At 40.2% G+C, this 18,219-nt stretch overlaps 1 protein-coding gene across 1 annotated transcript in view; it reads left to right on the plus strand.

Annotated features, from left to right (window-relative positions):
* The window catches only part of IPO9 (importin 9), a 57,220-nt gene that overhangs the window by 12,717 nt on the left and 26,284 nt on the right, over positions 1 to 18,219 (plus strand). The window contains exons 3-13 of the mRNA XM_019546310.1: positions 754 to 840; positions 4,442 to 4,643; positions 5,618 to 5,706; positions 6,127 to 6,213; positions 8,396 to 8,515; positions 10,879 to 10,979; positions 11,863 to 11,921; positions 12,749 to 12,900; positions 14,496 to 14,594; positions 14,784 to 14,890; positions 17,225 to 17,364. Coding sequence (XP_019401855.1) covers positions 754 to 840; positions 4,442 to 4,643; positions 5,618 to 5,706; positions 6,127 to 6,213; positions 8,396 to 8,515; positions 10,879 to 10,979; positions 11,863 to 11,921; positions 12,749 to 12,900; positions 14,496 to 14,594; positions 14,784 to 14,890; positions 17,225 to 17,364 — 1,243 coding nt within the window. The remainder of the gene's footprint in view (positions 1 to 753; positions 841 to 4,441; positions 4,644 to 5,617; positions 5,707 to 6,126; positions 6,214 to 8,395; positions 8,516 to 10,878; positions 10,980 to 11,862; positions 11,922 to 12,748; positions 12,901 to 14,495; positions 14,595 to 14,783; positions 14,891 to 17,224; positions 17,365 to 18,219) is intronic.

Below are 18,219 nucleotides of genomic sequence, written 5' to 3' on the forward strand. Positions count from 1 at the left end.
GCTTGACAATAAGTATATTGAATTTTAGCACCTGATCTTGGAAGTCCCCTTTCCTTGTTTGTGCCCTTGCGACAAGGTATCATAGCAGAATTCACAGATTTGTTGGAATCTGGTAGGGCCATACCATGAGCACTTCTGCTGTAGCCTCAAACTTGTGAACTCTAGGCTGTGATACGTCCGTGTAGCACCTGTGCTATCCCAGTCCCCTATCTTGGAAGTTAAGCATGCTAAATTTGTCAGCATTCTCCATTGCAGTGGCTCACTTACTGAGATGTCATTATTATGGAGTTTGTTTGTTTGTGTACAGTGAAAATTGGCAGTGTTTTTCAACACATGCACCCACACACACTGCTTTATACTTTATCATCCTTAGGTTTGTAGAAGCAACAGCTTTTTAGAATCTCTTGGAATTAGAACATTGGGCTAAGCCACTAAAATTCTTGAGCCTTTTTAGTATAATGCTAATTTTGCAGATTGAGGAGGGAAGAAGGATGGTGGAAGGTTTAGGAATTAAGGTGGATAAAGATGGCATCAAACAGTTCTCTGTATAGTGTCCCTTGGGCTGTCAGAGCACGGCAAATGACTATAGATTCTACTTTTGACTGCATTGTAGGTTTATGCCTTTCACATCCAGCCTCTCATTTTGACCAACTACACTCCTACTTATCCTTAAGAGGGATAAGTCTGGAATACTTGAACAGTCCTGCAGCTATTGCCTTCTGTTTGTTTCATGCCCTTTCTTTCTTCTTACAGCTAGCATCTGTCATTTTAAAACAATATGTGGAAACTCACTGGTGTTCCCACTCAGACAAGTTTAGGCCTCCAGAAACTACAGAAAGGGTAAGACTAATTTTTTTAATACCAAAGTGATTTTATGGTGTTTGGCTGTCTGTCATTGATATACTTTTATCACTGAAACTAGTTTTTGTATTTCACAGTGCGTAGGTTTTTTTTCAATGCAGAAAGTCAGGATTTTGATAGGCATGGTGTATAAGTCAACCCACAGTTTATTCAGAGTTAAGAACAAATAGTAATTGGCTTGATTTAGCACAATCAGCACTGGTTGTCATGGGTTACATGTGATTAGCAATCAGCACAGGTCAGGGGCCATCAATCAAACAATCGCTGCCATGAATTGCTAATCAGCAGCGATTACTACTGGCTATTAGCAGCAGTTACAAAACATTTAAAAACCTTTTATTTAAAAATCTCTCATTTAACAATAATAATTCCTCATAATACTACTAACAGTTAAAAATCCCTCATTTAATTAATTTAGACTATTAAACAGTTTCTCTCAAACTGAATGGTTAGAAATCTGATCATCATATGGAAGGGGGAATTGGATGTTTTGGTGTCACCTTCCGCTGTTTGATCTTCTTTGCACCACAGAATATCCTCCTCCTCACCATTCTAGAATAACTGATCCTGCATTTTTTTGAATGAATGTGAAATGGTTTCAGACTTAATGCCCCTCCAAGCTGTAATAATCCACTGGCATGCAGTTGCTAAGGAGGCTGCTCTCATGTTTCCAGCTTTTGTATGTGAATGTTGTCCACTCATCATCCAAGTCTGCCGCTCGATGTGAACACGGTCTTTGAATGGTTTATTTAAGTACATATCCGGTGGCTGAACAATGGATGTTAGCCCTCCAGGGTGGACCACTAAGTCTGTTTTACCTTGCCATAGACTCTTTTTCAAATTGCTGCAGAGGTGCGCCCTAAACATGTCCCACACAAGCATCAACTTTGGTTCTTAACAGCATGCCAGGGCACATATTCCACACTTGCTATATCCAAATGTTAACGTCTTCCTCATCTATCCAGGCTTTTGAGTGAACATGAATAACAATGCCAGCGGGGAATTTTTTCTTTCATAGGCAATGTTTTTTTTCCTTTTTGAAGATGATGATTAGTTGTAGTTTTGTCCCATCAGCCATGCAAGCAAGAATTACAGTGAAGTTGGTTTTCTCATGGCCTGTATTCTTCAGCAGTACACTTTTAGCACCAATGACATCCATGGTTCAGCTTGTTGGCATATCGAAACGTATGGGTGTTTCATCCATGTTCCCAATTTGGCTGAGATTGTAATTGTTTTTCTTTCAGAGGTTCAACACATAGCTCTGGAACTAGGCTATCTTGTTTTTGAGGTTGGCTGGCGCAGAGAGAGAATTCCTTTTTATAAACCGGAAACACTAGGTTGGGTAGCTGGTAAAGTCTTTCAATCCTTTCTGTAGTCCATATCTTGCCTTGCAGTCGGATAACGTTTCTTGTTAAGATTCTGCCAGACTGCCACTGATCATTGATCCATTTGGCAAGGTATCTTTCTAGTTCTGGCCACATGCATTACTTTCTGCAGTCTGCACACTTCTCATGTGGCATCTTTATATTCTTGATATTTTTCACCACAGACATCTAATTTCTCCCATACATTTCATGAACCAATTTCTCATCTGCACCAAACTGACAGGCTGCAGAACAGTTGTTAGTACCAAAAGCAAAGCTGACCACTCTGGTCTTGAATTTGGCATTATAGTTCATTTGTTTTGGTGGTATCCTGAATACCAGTAATTAAATTTGGTTTTCACTAAAATAGCGCTGGTAATTAGTGTGACCATACCTCTGATAATTAGTGGCATCATTCTTCCTGCAATTAGTGCAGGTAACGCGACTGTGCCTAATGTGTTCACTAAGCTAGCGGTTAGTCGGCAACAATGTTTTGATGTGGCACCGTGTATAAATCAAGGTTTGTTTGTTTTGTCGTTGCTGTTGGGTTTTTTTTAACGCAAAAATCAAGCTTCAAAACCTGACTTATACATTGTGAAATATACAACAATTACAAAATTACCGTATTTTGGGATGAAGGTTTTACTTGAGCTGTCCTGTTTTTAATGTGTGTAGCTGGTCCTGTTAAGCTTTCCTGACACTTCTCAATAAAATAATCCATTTTCAGTTGTTTATAATATTGCCAAGATGTTAACAGTATGTGCTGAAATATTTTTTTCAAGAAATTTAGTAAGAATGTTTTTAGCTATTTTGAAGAACAAAGTAGACTGTTAATAAAAATAAATAATAATAAAAAAAATCAGAGTTCTGTTGAGTGGCATTACCTTTTTGTGTTTGAAGTAGAACTTGAAATTAGATAAGGGAGAAAGCCCTGTGTTAGGGATGTTTTTGCTAATCCCCTAAAAGTCCACTTTAAATTTTACAAAGTAAGTCTTTGGAAGATTGTAGTTTTCATATGTTCAGTAGAAATACCTTCTATTTTTAACAACCTCCACAAATTTCTTCCTTTTGGAGTATGTTCTATTCCCTTATTACTCTTAGTATTGACAAAACTGCATAGGTACCTTAGCATAACTCCCTCCAGGTTGGGGCTATGGGGATAAATTTGAACTTTCTCTGTAATGATAGCTCGAGTCTAGGTTGGGACTTAATTCTTCTGTTGGCTCTGAGGCAAGGTGGAGGAAGACGTTACTTGAACTTGAATGTCGAAGGGAGCACAGCCAGAATAGGAGGGGGAAGAGAAAGAAGTAGTTTGAGAGAACGGAGAGAAATTGTGGTAGAAGACTAGGGCAAGAGTGGTAGAAAAGGTAAGGAGGGGAAACAGGCCAGTTAACTTATGGGGAACCGTTGAGATTTACACAAGAAATTTGGTGGGAGGGAGCAATTGGAACTAGGAATCAGGGAGAAGATGGTTTGAGGGAGGAATAGTTTGGCAAACACTGGGAATAATAGGGTAGTGATAAGGAGGATCTGAGACTAGGTATGGCATTTGGATGGGAGATTGCAAGGTGGTTGGGTATAAGGTGGAGAGGGATTAGATTCAGAAGCAAGAGAGTTCTGGGATTGGTTGAATAAGACTTGAGCTGTGTTAATAAAGTGGGGGATGAACCAGGGGCAGTTTAAAATGGAAAGGGGCAGAATTTTGCAGGGAACAGGCAAAGGCACTAGGTTTACCTTTTTTTTTTCCTGCTGTAGACGAACCTTGATGAGATCCAAAGCATCTTGCATCCCTATCTGTACTGCTGCCATCAAGTACTGTTAGTTCTGTTCTTGAAACTCCTTTCACCTGGTGTTTAGTGCTATGATCCTGGGCCTTGGTAATTTCAAGGCTGGTGTTTGAGGCAAGATCACTGAGTAACAATGTAAAAAGTCTTAACTAGTTACGAACATTAGAGTAGGCTACTTCTGCAGAGATAATGGCTAGTGTCACATGCATGATTTATGACTTCTCGCCTTGCCGACAGGCATCTGCAGTGGCGTGTAGTGTGCTTTTTATAACAGAGTAAGTTATCTGTAACAAAAGACAAAACTATTATATGTTCTTCTTTCTCTTTTGATGTTAAGGAGAGTCCAGTTTTATATGCAAAATATTTATTAGTTGCATGTATTGCACCACGGTTTGAAATTCTCTTGCTAAGTAACTTTATTTTCTGCAGGCAAAAGTTGCCATTAGGGAGCTGCTACCCAATGGGCTGAGAGAATCGATCAGCAAAGTACGTTCAAGTGTTGCCTATGCAGTTTCAGCTATAGCCCACTGGGACTGGCCTGAAGCCTGGCCAGAGCTGTTCAATCTGTTGATGGAAATGCTGGTTAGCGGGGATGTGAATGCAGTCCATGGAGCTATGAGAGTGCTTACAGGTATGTGACACTTGGGTAGTTATCTTGGTTTTCCCTTGGCTTTATTTGTTCAATTTCCTGTTTCCTGAGATGCCAAGTTCCAGGTTGATCTACCTGTGCGCTGCAAGGATTGAAGCCTGGATCTAAGTTGCTTAGTTTCCTTGCTTGAACTGGTATCATTAAAGCAGAGGGCCTGTATTGGTCACATGCTACCTGTGCTGTAAGTTAAGGTTGGTAAGGATCTTCCATTATAACACCCTGTTTTCACATACTGTAACTTTTATAGCCTGGTATTTCTTTTACTTGTTTTTGGCCAACAGATGGGATTCTTCTTAATACAGATGAAAAGTTTTGTTTTAAAATTGCTTAGCAGAAAGATGGCACTTGCTAGCTCAGTGGTTTTCTATAAAGAAACTTTTTTTCTCAAAAGTCTTATAATTTTAAACTATAACTAAGGCATGAACTTTATCTACAAAGAACTACAAACTAGAAAATGTTCCATTCTAATCTTCTACCAGGCATGAATATGGGTGGGTGGGGAACATTGCACACACAAAATACAATTTTTGAAAACCTCCCCCTACTAGCTCTAGAAAGTGAAAATCCAGTATCAAAAAAGACAAAAATAATCCCAAACACGTTTTGGTCATTATTCTTCTGGCCCAGGCTATTTAAAGTTATAATAAAAATCAGTGTGTTTGAATTTGACCCGGAGGGAAAACAATGCTGAGGTCAGAATCTTGCATATAAAGTGACTGCTTACACGTGACCATTTACCAAACAGACTTTCAATGTCTGAAGCATGGTAGCTCTCAGTATTGTCAGTGGGCTACAGCGGTCTAGTCGAAAAATGACCGACTATCATTCTTGCACTGTGTTGTCTATAATTAACCAATAATAAACATCTCTATGGTTAGAACTTAACTGGATTGGAATGAGAACCGGGAGCATACTTAAGTGTATAGGAAATCTTCTTGTGTGTTTGCTATTCCTAGAGTTTACCCGGGAAGTGACAGACACACAGATGCCACTCGTCGCTCCTGTTATTCTTCCTGAAATGTATAAAATTTTCACAATGGCAGAGGTATGGAAAAAGACCCCTTTGTTTTCACTTTGCCAGTGTGCTTCCTGGTATAATGTGTTGTAGGCTGAGGACTCTGTCCACTGCTCTGAGCCCAAGAATGTTGTAGGTGTAGCTAGAAATTATATGTGAAAGTGTGCTGAATGTGTTAAGAGGACTTCTCAGAGAAGCAACAAATGGATTGCATGGGGTATTTGCACTTCCTTTCTATTTTTCCCTTGTATAAAAGATTCCAAGTTCATTTGCCAATAATAAGTAATTTGCCAGGGCCTTGCTTCCAAAGTCACACTTTGCTATAAGAAGAGCTAGTTACTGAATTGTGCTAAATTGACTAGAGCATGTTTCATGGCAGCTTGTGAAATGCTCTCTTGATATCAATATTTCTCTTGTTATACTTGAAATGTATTACATGTTTCCTTCTAGGTTTATGGTATTCGCACAAGGTCACGTGCAGTGGAGATCTTCACCACATGTGCCCATATGATCTGTAACATGGAAGAGCTAGAGAAAGTAAGAGTTGAATTTGATGTTTGTGAATTTAGTGTGTATGTTATAGGAAATGATTTCTGAGCAAATGTAAAACAGATGCGATTGGAAACAGGACATTTAGATTCAGCCCTGCTATTCTGGGGAGGAAGCACTATTGTCCATTTATTTTGGCTGTCAGTTATGAAGTAAACTGCACCTCAGACCCTCCCTGGTCTCTTGGTCCCTCCAAGGTCTCAGGCAGTCATCTGGCCAAGTGGACTCATGGAGTTGCCTCACTTTTGAAATGCAAAATTTAACTCTTGGCTATGGAGTCATGATAAGTCTCTATAAACAGACAGGTTCTGGTGTCTGAAATATTTATAGTTATCCCTGAACAATATCAAGGGAAACTATAATAATTTCCCTTGATATATACATATGTTAATTATTTCCCTTGATTTTGTTCAGTTTAGAGCCTGTAATTTTGCTTTGCTTGCCACTGTTCAGAACACGGCTTTGACTTTAGGAGAACAAGCTTTTAAATACCGTATTTACTTGCATACCACACACCCTTTCCCAAAAAATTCAGCCCTCCAAAATTGGGGAGGGTACTTTAAGTAGAGAATCAGGATGAAATAGAGCAAGAAGACACTGACTTTTTTTTTGGCTGTAGAGCCACTGTACTGGTGGAGGGTGCATGAGCTGCTGCCTGCAGTCTGTAGTATCTTGGTGAGGCTTGTGGTATGGAAACAACACTTTCTTATTTACAGGAATTTATATAAAGAACTATTTACAGCAAAGAAGTAACAGTCTTACTACTGCCCTTGCAAAGGTCTGGGGCCTAGCCTTTTTGCTGTCCTGCCACACCAGGAAGTCCCTGCTGCCTAACCCAGGCTGTCTCATGGGATGCTACACTTCCTGAACACTCTGTTTCCAGGAGGACTTACTCTGTCACACAGGCGTCCATGACTGGAAAAAATCTTTTTTCCTACATTCTGCCTTCCAAAAACAAGGTGTGTATTTTTATTTGGGGGCGTGTGGTATGCGGGAAAATACGGTATTCACCAGATGACTGAGCCCTTTAATTTTTAGGCTATCTCTTATTAGTAAGACAGCAATAATTAACTGGGTAAGTTGCAGTAGCTTTTAGACTTTGAGAAACCTATCAGTTTGACAGTTGGCATGAAAGATTGCTCAAAAAATGTACTTAAACTTGAGACTGCATGGACTTTGCAGTGCGCTGTCATTGTCACCGGCTTTTTTTTGTGGGGGGTGGCAGGGTGCAGAGCAGTATGGTTTGCTTTGCTGTCTTGGAGATTCAGGGTATGGGTAGGCATTCAGTTTAGGTGCCAAACATTTCCAATGCCATAAATGTGGTGAGAAGGGGGCTGTGCAGGGATTCCAGCTCCTGTGATGAGGGCTGCTCCTTGGTTTCCACTGCCCCAAAGGAAATGGTCATTGACAGCCTGCCGCTCTGGAAGTTGAAAAGCTGTTGGTGATCAGATTGACAGCTGCTGCTTTTTAGCAACTACTAAGACAGCCCCTCCCCTATACAGCGATGATAGGGCTCAGGAAAACACCTGACCCCCCTCTCCTGGGGAGACCCCAGATGTTTGAAGCCATGGGGATGCCCTGCCATCCCCATTACTGCCACTTTACTTTCAAAGATCTAGAGAGACCCCTGTTCAAGAGGTAAGGGACATTGGTGTAACCGTCTGAACTGTCCCAGGACTCTCTGGGAGCATCTGTGGTGAAAGGAATTGGTGCTGCTGCTTGAACAGTATTGGTACTATTCAGCTGCATCAGTGTCATCCCAGCAGAGGTCCCTGACAGTTCACTGCGGGACAGGTCACGAGGGAGCCAGTTATTTCTCTTCCTCCTTCTCTCTTGGAGTGAGTGGGGGGAGAAGGAGGAAGACTGGGCTCTGAAAGAAGCAAGCATGCATTACAGGTGGTCTGAGAGAACGTCTTTCTCTTGAAGTTGCTGGTTTAAAGAGCTGTATATATTTTTTTCTTTTTTTAAGGAACAGGTAGTTTTTATTCTGCAGAAAACCCCTTGAAGGCCTATATGCTATCTTACATTGTGCCTGAAAAAAAGGGCGTTTTTTTCCTTGGCACAAATGTACCTGTCCATGGTCTCAGCTTTGTAAAGCTTCATGGGAGGTATGTAAACTTACTAGTTATTGCATCTGGAATTCACTTGTTCTTCTGTTGATTATGACTAGGGTGCAGCCAAAGTGTTGATTTTTCCTGTGGTGCAGCAGTTCACAGAGGCCTTTGTTCAGGCTCTGCAGATGCCTGATGGGCCTACGTCAGACAGTGGATTTAAGATGGAGGTCTTAAAGGTAAGCTGGTTAAGAGTGTTAGACTACAGAAATGTTTATCCACAATCTTTTGACAGTCATAATCTTACGGTAGAAAACAAGAAAACCCTTGAACTGATTGCCCCCTCTGGCAATCTCATGTTATGTGGGATGTTGGAAGTTGTAACACTGAATCTTACAACATTAACATGAAATGTTGTGTCTGATTGAATTGAAAATACCTGTAACAAAAATGTTATTCTCTGACTCTTGTAAGGAGTATGCATGTGGGGTAGCTTGTCTCAGCTTTTTGATGCTTGATAGGTGGCATATTAATTTTCACTGACCATAGCTGTTCATGAAGATTCATACCACTTTGATCAAAAACATTTGGCAGTGTTACAGACAGGGCCCTGTGCATGCTGTGATTGCAGTGATGTGGTATTTACCTTTGTCCACTTAATTGTGGTACAAAATTCTCTACATTTTTTTTTTTTTTTTAATTTTGTGGTGTGAACTAGGAAAAGGTACACACAAGGTATTTGTAAACAGCCTAGTACAGTAAAGAGCTGCCTTTCTCACTTTTTTTTAAATCTTTACGTAAAGGTGTTCCAAGGTGCCATAAGACTTCTGTAGTTTGGGGTTGGCCATATTGTTGGATCTCCCTTCCCTTTCAGGACCTTCCTACACCTTTTATTATTTAACTGTTAAGTTACAGAAATACTTAAAGGCTACAGCTAGGGATTGTAGCCTATTCTAGATTCTCTGCCAAGGAGGAGTTTAGACAGATGCCACTCTTCCCTGTAGCCAAGCAAATGAGGATTAAAGAGTAAGAGTAGAAATCAAGTTCTCTCACAACAGATGGAAGAAAACGGAAGTTCAGGATGGGTTGCCCAGAGTAGCTTTCTCAACCCATGACTTTGACCCAAAAGTAGGTTGCAAAAATATGTGAAAGGGTTGCAAGCAGACTTTAAAAATGAATCAACAAACTTTTAAAAGTTGATTCTTCTTTTAAAGGAGAAAAAAAGTGGGAAAACTGTGTCTTTTTCCCTTGCAGCCTGTCAGTTCTAGCCTGCCTGGGACTGCTTGGGGACCCCTGCCCCTCACACTTGCCCCTTACCCCACACACTGGGGGTCTGTGGCTTGGGGGCAGGGGAAGCAGGTTGGGAGCAAGGGGCGCTGGGTTGAGACTGGCTGTCGATGTTTACAAATGGGTTCTGATACAAAAAAGGTTGAGAACCACTGGCCTAGAGCATAATGCAGCAGTCGGGAATTGGAAAGCAGAAAACCACTGAATCTGGTTCAGATCTGTCATTTCCTGGGCTTGGGCTGAGGATGTTGGAGGTCAGGGTGCTTAGTCATTATGGTCAGTGCTGTGCCCTATCAAGTTGGCTGTCTGGAGAATTAGTGGAGAGAGAAGCTGCTAAAAACAAATGTCAAAGGGCTTTGTCAGTGAGCACTTCAGTCCCTCTGGATTTAGGCTTTCCACAGCATGTTGGCGTTCTTGCTGTAGAATTTGATCCCATTCTGCTGTGTACTAAGTATGGGCTTCATTACAGTAAATACTCGCTGGCTTTCTTCTGCACACCCCACTACTCTGTCCCAGCATGCTGTTGATCAGTTGCACTTTGGGAAGCAATGGTGACAAATTTGGCATTGTCCTTAAATAGTGTATGCTGCCAAGGAAGAGAGGAAGCAGAGTAGGATTATAGGGATTCTGCAGAACATAACGATTGCACTGATACTGTAGCATTTTGCAGTAGAAAAGTAGGACTGAAATTTTCATCAATTTAATGAAAATCAAAGCCAACAGAAAAAATCTGAACTGGTATTTTAAGTGATTGGACAGTCTTATAATAAACTATTTTCAGTAAGTTAATGAATTGTAACTGGCAATAGTAATTATTCATGACAGCATTGGCAGATCAAATGGCAGGGGAATTGAACGATCTTTCCATTAGACTGAAAGTGACATTAGACTATTTGTGTGCAAATTCCTTTTGAGTATCCATGGATAGAAAGTGTAGTTACACAGGATAGGAGTGGTTTAAAAAAAGTTGAATATATTGAGGGGGAGGAGGGAGTACACGTTAAAGAGATGTAAGGTACAGTTTAAAATGTCATCAAACAAAAAATAATCCTGCCCCTTTAAAGTTTCCAATCCATGGGCATAAAAAGTTCCAAGAACCAGATAATTTTGCCTGTTCAGGGTCTCAATATTGACTGTGTTGTCAGCAAGCTGAAACTGCTGGGGGAGGGGGAGGTAAGCTTGACTTACCCCTACAAAAGAGCAAACATGAATAGAATATTTCTGAGAGAACTGGCAATGTTAATATAGTTATTCTGACTTTTTAATCTGATACATTGCTTGAATGTTCATTTGTAATTGTTCTTTTGTTTTCCAGGCTGTGACAGCACTAGTGAAGAACTATCCTAAGCACATGGTTTCCTCTATGCAGCAGGTCCTTCCTATAGTTTGGAATACCCTTACGGAAAGTGCAGCCTTATACCCTTTAAAATGTGTGGTGTAAATTAGAATAAAAGAAAATCCTCGTGGCCTCTCATAATAGGAAGCTACTATATATAGAGATCTTTTATGTAGCTACTCCAGAAATTGGAATGTAGTTAGTTTACCATTGCGGGTAAATAAATAAAAACACCAATTGATTGCATAGGCCTCTGATAACTTACTCAACTCAAAACAGTATGTAACTTTTTTAACAAGTTCACAGATTTTGAAAGCCAAAATGAACTGTTTTTCTTCTTAATTTGGCCATCTGTAATACACAACCATATAACTTTACCCGGTAATTTCAGTATAGGTTATTAGAAACGTAGAAAATAGGGTACCATTAAAAAAAAATACACTTAATTTTGATTTAAAGACTTCATCCAGGAATATCCTTTGGTTACAGACCTAATGTCTGTTCAAGCTGAAAAAGATTTAACTTTTTTTTATTTCATTTTTCATCCATCATATCTTCCCATGTTGCTTGCTTGGTTAGGGAGGCCCATCCAGTGGGTAGTTCTCCTGGTGATACTTCTTAATCTCTTCTTGGATAAACTAAATTGATTGACCTGCATTAGTCATTCGCTTTAAAGCCATTTCTCCAGACTAAAAGTAATCTCATGGCTCTTTTCCAAGCTTTCTCTTTTTTCAATGAGAACCAATGGGCACCCAGAAATTGGCAATCTGGTCCTCTGGGAAGGTACAGTACCTTTTGACAGACTACAGTATCTTAGGTATCTATTTTGCTTGCAACTCAGAGGGAGGTGGGAAAACAAATTGCAAAGACTTCAGGTTAAGAGCAGCTTTGTTTCTAACTAGAAGCAGCCTTCTAGAAATGTGCAAACCAAACTTTTGATCTTGTTTACTTAACTTACTCTACCTATGTGAGAACAGAAGTAAATTACACAGAAGAAGTAGAGGACCCTGTAGATTCTGATGGTAAGTATGAGTTGCACTACACTTACCTGTTTTAAAGATGGATAGTAGGGAAAGTAATCAAAACAAATCCTGCTGTCAAAACAGTGACCTAGACGTGCTAACAGTTCATGAAAACTTGCAGAGTTTTCCAGCATTGTACTATAATGCATTGATGTAGTGCACATGCTACTTCATAGATACACCAGGGTGTTTTCTTGGTCATAAATGAATTGTGGCTGGAAATCAAATGATTTTTAAACATCAGAGGAGTGACATTCTGGAGCAACATTCTAGTAAGAGTAGCAGAGGGGGGAAAAAAACCCTAATGAATTCTAAGATGGATCATGATAAGTTTATGAATGAGTATATGATATTGTGGCTTACAATAACATACAGTAAACTGTAGTGGTTAAGGAGGCCTCTACCTGTCCAATAATCCTTACTGTAGTTGAAGATTTAAATTAAGGAAGCCACTGTGTTAGGAAGACACTCTAGTTAGGTTTTTTTTAATGTATTTAAAAAAGAAAATCTGGCACCGCTTCTTTATTGTTACTAACGACATAATTGGCTGAAGGGACCTCTGTCCTTTCAGCTATGAAAAAGGCAGGACTTCTGTTAAAACCAAGTGTTGGCCCTTAATAATTTCCAGGGATTGCAATTTAGTGTAAAGGGGAAATGGGTTCTTTCTGGGTTTTCTCTGCAGTAGATCCAGTTCTTTCTAGTCTAGGAATGAAACTAAAGCTAATCCTGATTGATATAATAATGGTTTATAACTGCATTTGCAAGCCATTTGTGCTCTGTAACTCTGCATTTTCAGGTCTGAATCTTTTCCTTTGTTCTTTGTTCAGGTGAAGTATTGGGCTTTGAAAACCTTGTGTTCAGCATATTTGAATTTGTTCATGCCTTGTTGGAAAACCACAAATTTAAAAGCACAGTGAAAAAAGCTTTGCCTGAGCTAATCTACTACATCATTCTCTACATGCAAATTACAGAGGAGCAGGTGAGTACAGTTGTATAACATTGCGTAGGAAGTAAATTCAGTAAAGAAAGGAAGAGATGCCAAATTTTAAAACAAGCAGCTAATGCTCTAGAAAATATTTGAGTGGCAGGAAGCCATGCTACTAATGGCCTCATCCCTTTCTTAAAATTGTGTGTTAGGAGTTAGGAAAATTGAGAGAGTAGTAATATTCTAACATGCTTTGGGATAATGCTGGTAAGTGATGAAGGCATGTGATCAAGTTATCTTTTCATAGGTAAGATCATAGAATGTGCTGAGAGAAGTTCATAGTGTTTCTGCAGGAATGGAGGTAGAAGTTGTAATGGAAGGGATAGACTTTTGGCCTCCTTTTGTTCTTTGTTTTTCTTTTGTGGTAGTGTCCTTGAGCCCTTTCTTGTGTGTTTTGGGTTTTTTTTTTTTCCCCATACTAGTAATGTGTGCTAAGCCTAGGAAAAGGTTTGATGTATTTGCTGCTTGTATGTTCAGTGAGTTGGAGGCAGATACTCAATATTTGAAGGCAAAGTGCATTCCACAGCATGCTATTTGTTTGCCAGATGCTCACAGGGCTTATGAATGTTGTAAGACACCTTGAACCTATCATTGGTACAGTGATAAGAATGCAGGCCTCAGCATTTATCTGGGTTTAGAGCAGTTTAATTCATACATTTTCTCTGGGGACATCAGAAGCTTTTTCAAGGATGTTTGTGCATATGGGAATATAGGGTGCTAAGCCAGGAGTAGGCAAAGTCTGGCCCATGGGCCAGATCAGGCCCATGGTGGACTCCCATTTCCCAGTAGCCTCTGCAGTGGCAGCTCCTTCTGGCTGCAACTGCGGGACTCAGCCGCGCTGCTGGGGGTAGCACCCATGCAGGCAGGGCATGTGTCCAGGCAGCTGGCATGGAGCCGTGGCCAGGATCAAGACAGGCAGGCAGGGCTGGGGTGACCTTGGATTTTGAGGGGGCCAGGGCTGGGACAGAACCATGATCCGTTACCCACATGCCCATGTGATGAATGTAGATTCTGTGGGCAGAGATGTACAAAGCGCAGATCACGGCTCTGCTGTGTGCCCTGCCTGCGTGGCTCCTACCCAGTCAATCTCCATGGAGGCTGGTTGGGAACCACACAGGTAGGAGCTGCTGGGAAGTGAAGTCTGGCTGCTGGCCAGATCCACTATTTTGCCCACCCCTGTTCTAAACTAATGATTGAATAAATTAATGAGCACTTGCAATTGCAGTGAAACACTTATCAGAAATTCAAGAGGGTCTTCAGAGTCAGCTAAAATACTGTTCTGATCTCCCGTCTTAAATTAGTAGAACGTGCTCTTGACTCTAATCATATCCTGACTTACGCATTGCAGCCTTTTAGATATTATTTCTAACTGAAATGCAGCTAAATAAATATTAGTACATACTGACACCTGAACACTGAACCCATTTCAGAGGAAAGGTGGTTGAACCTTCCTGGCCATCTAATCCAACAGTTCAGCTATGTGCTTTGGATAATCATGAGAGTAGGCAAAGGATGTTGTTGTTTCTCAGCCATAGCATGTTACTGAACTATTGTTCTTTCCGCACCCCCCCCCCTTTTTTTTTCTTCAGATAAAAGTCTGGACTGCAAATCCACAGCAGTTTGTGGAGGATGAAGATGATGACACATTTTCCTATACAGTAAGGATCGCTGCACAAGACTTGTTGCTGGTAAGAAATGTACTTCATTTTTTTGAAAGAACCCTGATGGTATTGAGTTACAATCTAAATCAACCTAGTTTTTGTTACTGTCCCTTATGTGCCATCTTTACAACTCAGTTTGCTACAGCAGCAGCAAAAATGCTGTTCAAAATTAAATGATATAAAGACTAAGAATTAATAACTTCCACTTCTATCTAGGCTGTGGCTGCTGACTTCCAGAATGAGAGTGCAACTGCTTTGGCTGCAGCTGCTACAAGACATTTACAAGAAGCTGAACAGGCTAAAAACAGTGGTGCTGAGCATTGGTAAGGAGGCATAGTTGAAATGAATTGTGTATGTGAAATAATAAACTAGCTAGTCTCAGATTTGCGTCCTTGAGTCCTCTGAGATGGGCTCTTTTTAATTTTCACTAGAAAAACATTTAAGTTGCATCCTAAACCTGTTGTTATAACAAGTAAGGAGAGGAAGACCTCTTACAGAAGATATTACAGAGTATATTAGCTTCCTGATCATATTTAATTGGATTTTAGAGAGTAGCAGTAATCACTCCATAATTAAAATTGTAGCTAAACTCCTGTGGGTGTATGTATGTGTTCGCTTTAATGTTCAGTAGCCTATTCTACTGCACATTAAAGTGGTGCATAAAAAATCGTACTAATACATTGACGCACAGTAGAATAGGCTATTGTGCATATTTTAAAAATCTAAAATACTAGATTTCATTTTTTTTTTTTACTAAGCTCAAAATAGAAACCCAACACCAAAAGGGCTTTTATATAAAAATGGAGAAAATTCTTTTATGATGAGACTTTTATATTTAGAATTAAAAAGTTACTTAAGTTAATGGGATTAATCTCTAAAAGCGGCAAAGCGTACTTTGGCCCTGCAGCCTTTTGGCAGCCTCTCCTTTTGGACATTAGGAAAAAGTCAAGAAGGAAGTTTGGGCAGGAGAAGAGCATGGGAAATTGTCTGGAGCTGAGAAGAATGTACTGTGGAAATGGGAGGGAAACAGGAATGTGGGAAAGGGGTGTGGGGAAACACTACCAAAAAATATTCTACTGCCTCTAGAAACCTTAGAATCTGGGATTTCCTTTTGCAGCTCTGCTGAGACTTCAGCCTCTGGTGTGGTTGAGACTTTCCCTTGGAACAATTGTAAAGCAGCCTTAAAAGTAAATTTTTGGCTCTAAGTGTGAGAATGGGATGCCACCCAATTGCTCCCAGTGAGATCTGCTACCATCATAGTATAGACCAGGGGTGGGCAAAATGTGGCCCGTGGGCTGGATGTGGCCTGCAGGGCCCCTACAAAATTTAGAAAATTAATATTTATCCACCCCTGGCTGCTTGTCATATGGCCCTCAATGGCTTGCCAAAACTCAGTAAGCGGCCCTCCTCCTGAAATAATTGCCTGCCCAAGTATAGACAGCCTAAGAGACCTGTTACTGACCTTCTGCAGTGGCCTTGTGAAAGGAGCCATAATGTTGCACCCAGAAAACCTTAGGGTTTCAGTGGTAGTCTTCATAACCAGCCCAGTGGTCTGTTAGCATTAGCAGGCTTGGTAGATACTACTGGGTGGAAATTTAAAATTGAATTCCAAATTTCCCCAAGTTGGGTTGCCTTATTGAAGGTTATTAGGTAGGAGAGGTTGTTGGTTTTGCTTCTGAACAGTTCCCTGAGGCCTGCCAAATGAAGGAAGGGGCTCTTACAGGTATCCTTATGATCACTGGTTTCAAAAGGCCCTTGAATGAGCCTTCTTTTTGTTCTGGAGTATGTTTAAACCTACTGACGCTTGCCCTAGGGACTTGGACTTCTGTGTCCCCTGTGTGCTTCTAGGGCTGTGGGAGGCTTTGGTGAGGCCCAGCAAGCTTCCTAATCTGGCTTGCAGAAGGACATGTGGAAGCCTGAAGGAGTATTGAGGCACTTGCTGTAAGAGAACCCGTAGCCCTCATGATGATGCATGAGTTCTGCTCCTTTCTTGCAGCTATCAGGAAATCAACAGGAAGGAAGAGGGTTCTTTTTTCAGGCACCTGTTAAGGTTAATTAAATGTCTTTAAGGCTGGTTTTACCAATGTGATGGCCACGTTAAAGTCCCTTTTGCCCTTCTCTGAATGAAATTTCCAGACTAAAACTTTATTAAATTGAAGGAGAGAGACTAAAGCTATTTGTTTGTCTTTTAAAGTTAACATTAATTCTGTACTTCCTGGTGTTTCTTTGTAAAATGTACTTATTCATTTAGGTAGGCAGGTTTGTTTGAGTAGAAGTGATATCATTTATTAGACCAACTGAGTAGTTGGAAAAAAGTTCTGGGCAAGCTTTTGGGAACAGTCACCCTTCTTCAGGCATAGGGACTCTCTGCTGGTCTTTATTTAGTATTTTATATATACCAGGAAGTTCAGAGTTAATGTTAACTAAAAGACAACTTCATATCAAATAGTTTTGGTCTGGAATCATAATATTGTATAGATAGTAAAGGATTTCAAAAGAGCTAATGATTGGCCACCATCAGTAGTAGATGCCACCATATTTTGACTTGTTGGCCTTTCTCATCATTTTCATTTATTTTGTGGTGGAATATGGTATAATGGTGGGAAATATTACGAAACAAATGTAGGAAAATTAAAGGCATCTAAATTCTTTTCTAGGTGGAAGATACATGAGGCCTGTATGCTGGCTCTAGGCTCTGTGAAATCTATCATTACAGACAGTGTGAAGAATGGTAGAGTTCATTTTGATATGCATGGTTTCCTCACGAATGTTGTTCTTGCCGACCTCAACTTATCAGGTAGGTCCCTAAAAGCTTTGAATAGTTACAGGTGCCAAGAATCTGATGAGCCAAACCTGTTCAAAAGCATTTACAAATAAGTCTCTGGAGTATGCAGTGGAAAATGGTATTTGGCATGACTTCTTATTAGTCACAGAAAACTTGAGGAAGAGGCCAAATTGATCTTTATCTCTTCCTTCCCTGTTTATACGCAATCCAGGTTAAGTGTCATCTTAGTTGAATAGTAAGCCAGTATATTTTACTGAAATGCTTTGCATATATGTAGATGACTTGGTACTTGCAGGACCTCCCTGGGGTAGAAGAGAAAAAATTTTGGAGAACTTTTTGAAGGACTTTTCCACTCCCTATAAGGTGCTTTGAACATTTCAAGATTCCAGTAGCACCAGAATATTTTAAACTGTTTAGTTTACTTTACTTTTAATTTCTCAGTGCATTCTGTTCCTGACTAACCTAAATAACTGTCATCTGCAACTATTGCTGTGTTTTTGATCATCCCTATTTCCAGATTGCAAATAAAGCAGGATCTAGAAGAGCACGTTGAAATGCATACTGTCAACTTGTGCCATAACAAATTGTTAGTTTAATACTATTTTGTTTCCCATCTGCTACTTTTGCCAAAGCTTTTGCCTTTTATCCCATGATTTCTAATCTTTTTAATAGTCTTTTCCATGACCTTCTCAAAAGCCATTTGGAAATACTAAGACATTGTCAATTGCTACTCTTATCTGTTAGAATTCTTTGAATGTGTCAGTAAATTAAGATCAGCACAACTGATTACATGTTGCAGAGCCCCCCATGCAGTGGGGATTGCCCCCCTGCCTGGCAGCACCTGGTGAGTGGGGCTTTTCTTTAAAG

The sequence above is a fragment of the Crocodylus porosus genome, unplaced genomic scaffold, assembly GCF_001723895.1.
Source record: "Crocodylus porosus isolate Cpor-Errol unplaced genomic scaffold, CroPor_comp1, whole genome shotgun sequence".
NCBI classification, from domain to species: Eukaryota; Metazoa; Chordata; order Crocodylia; family Crocodylidae; genus Crocodylus; species Crocodylus porosus.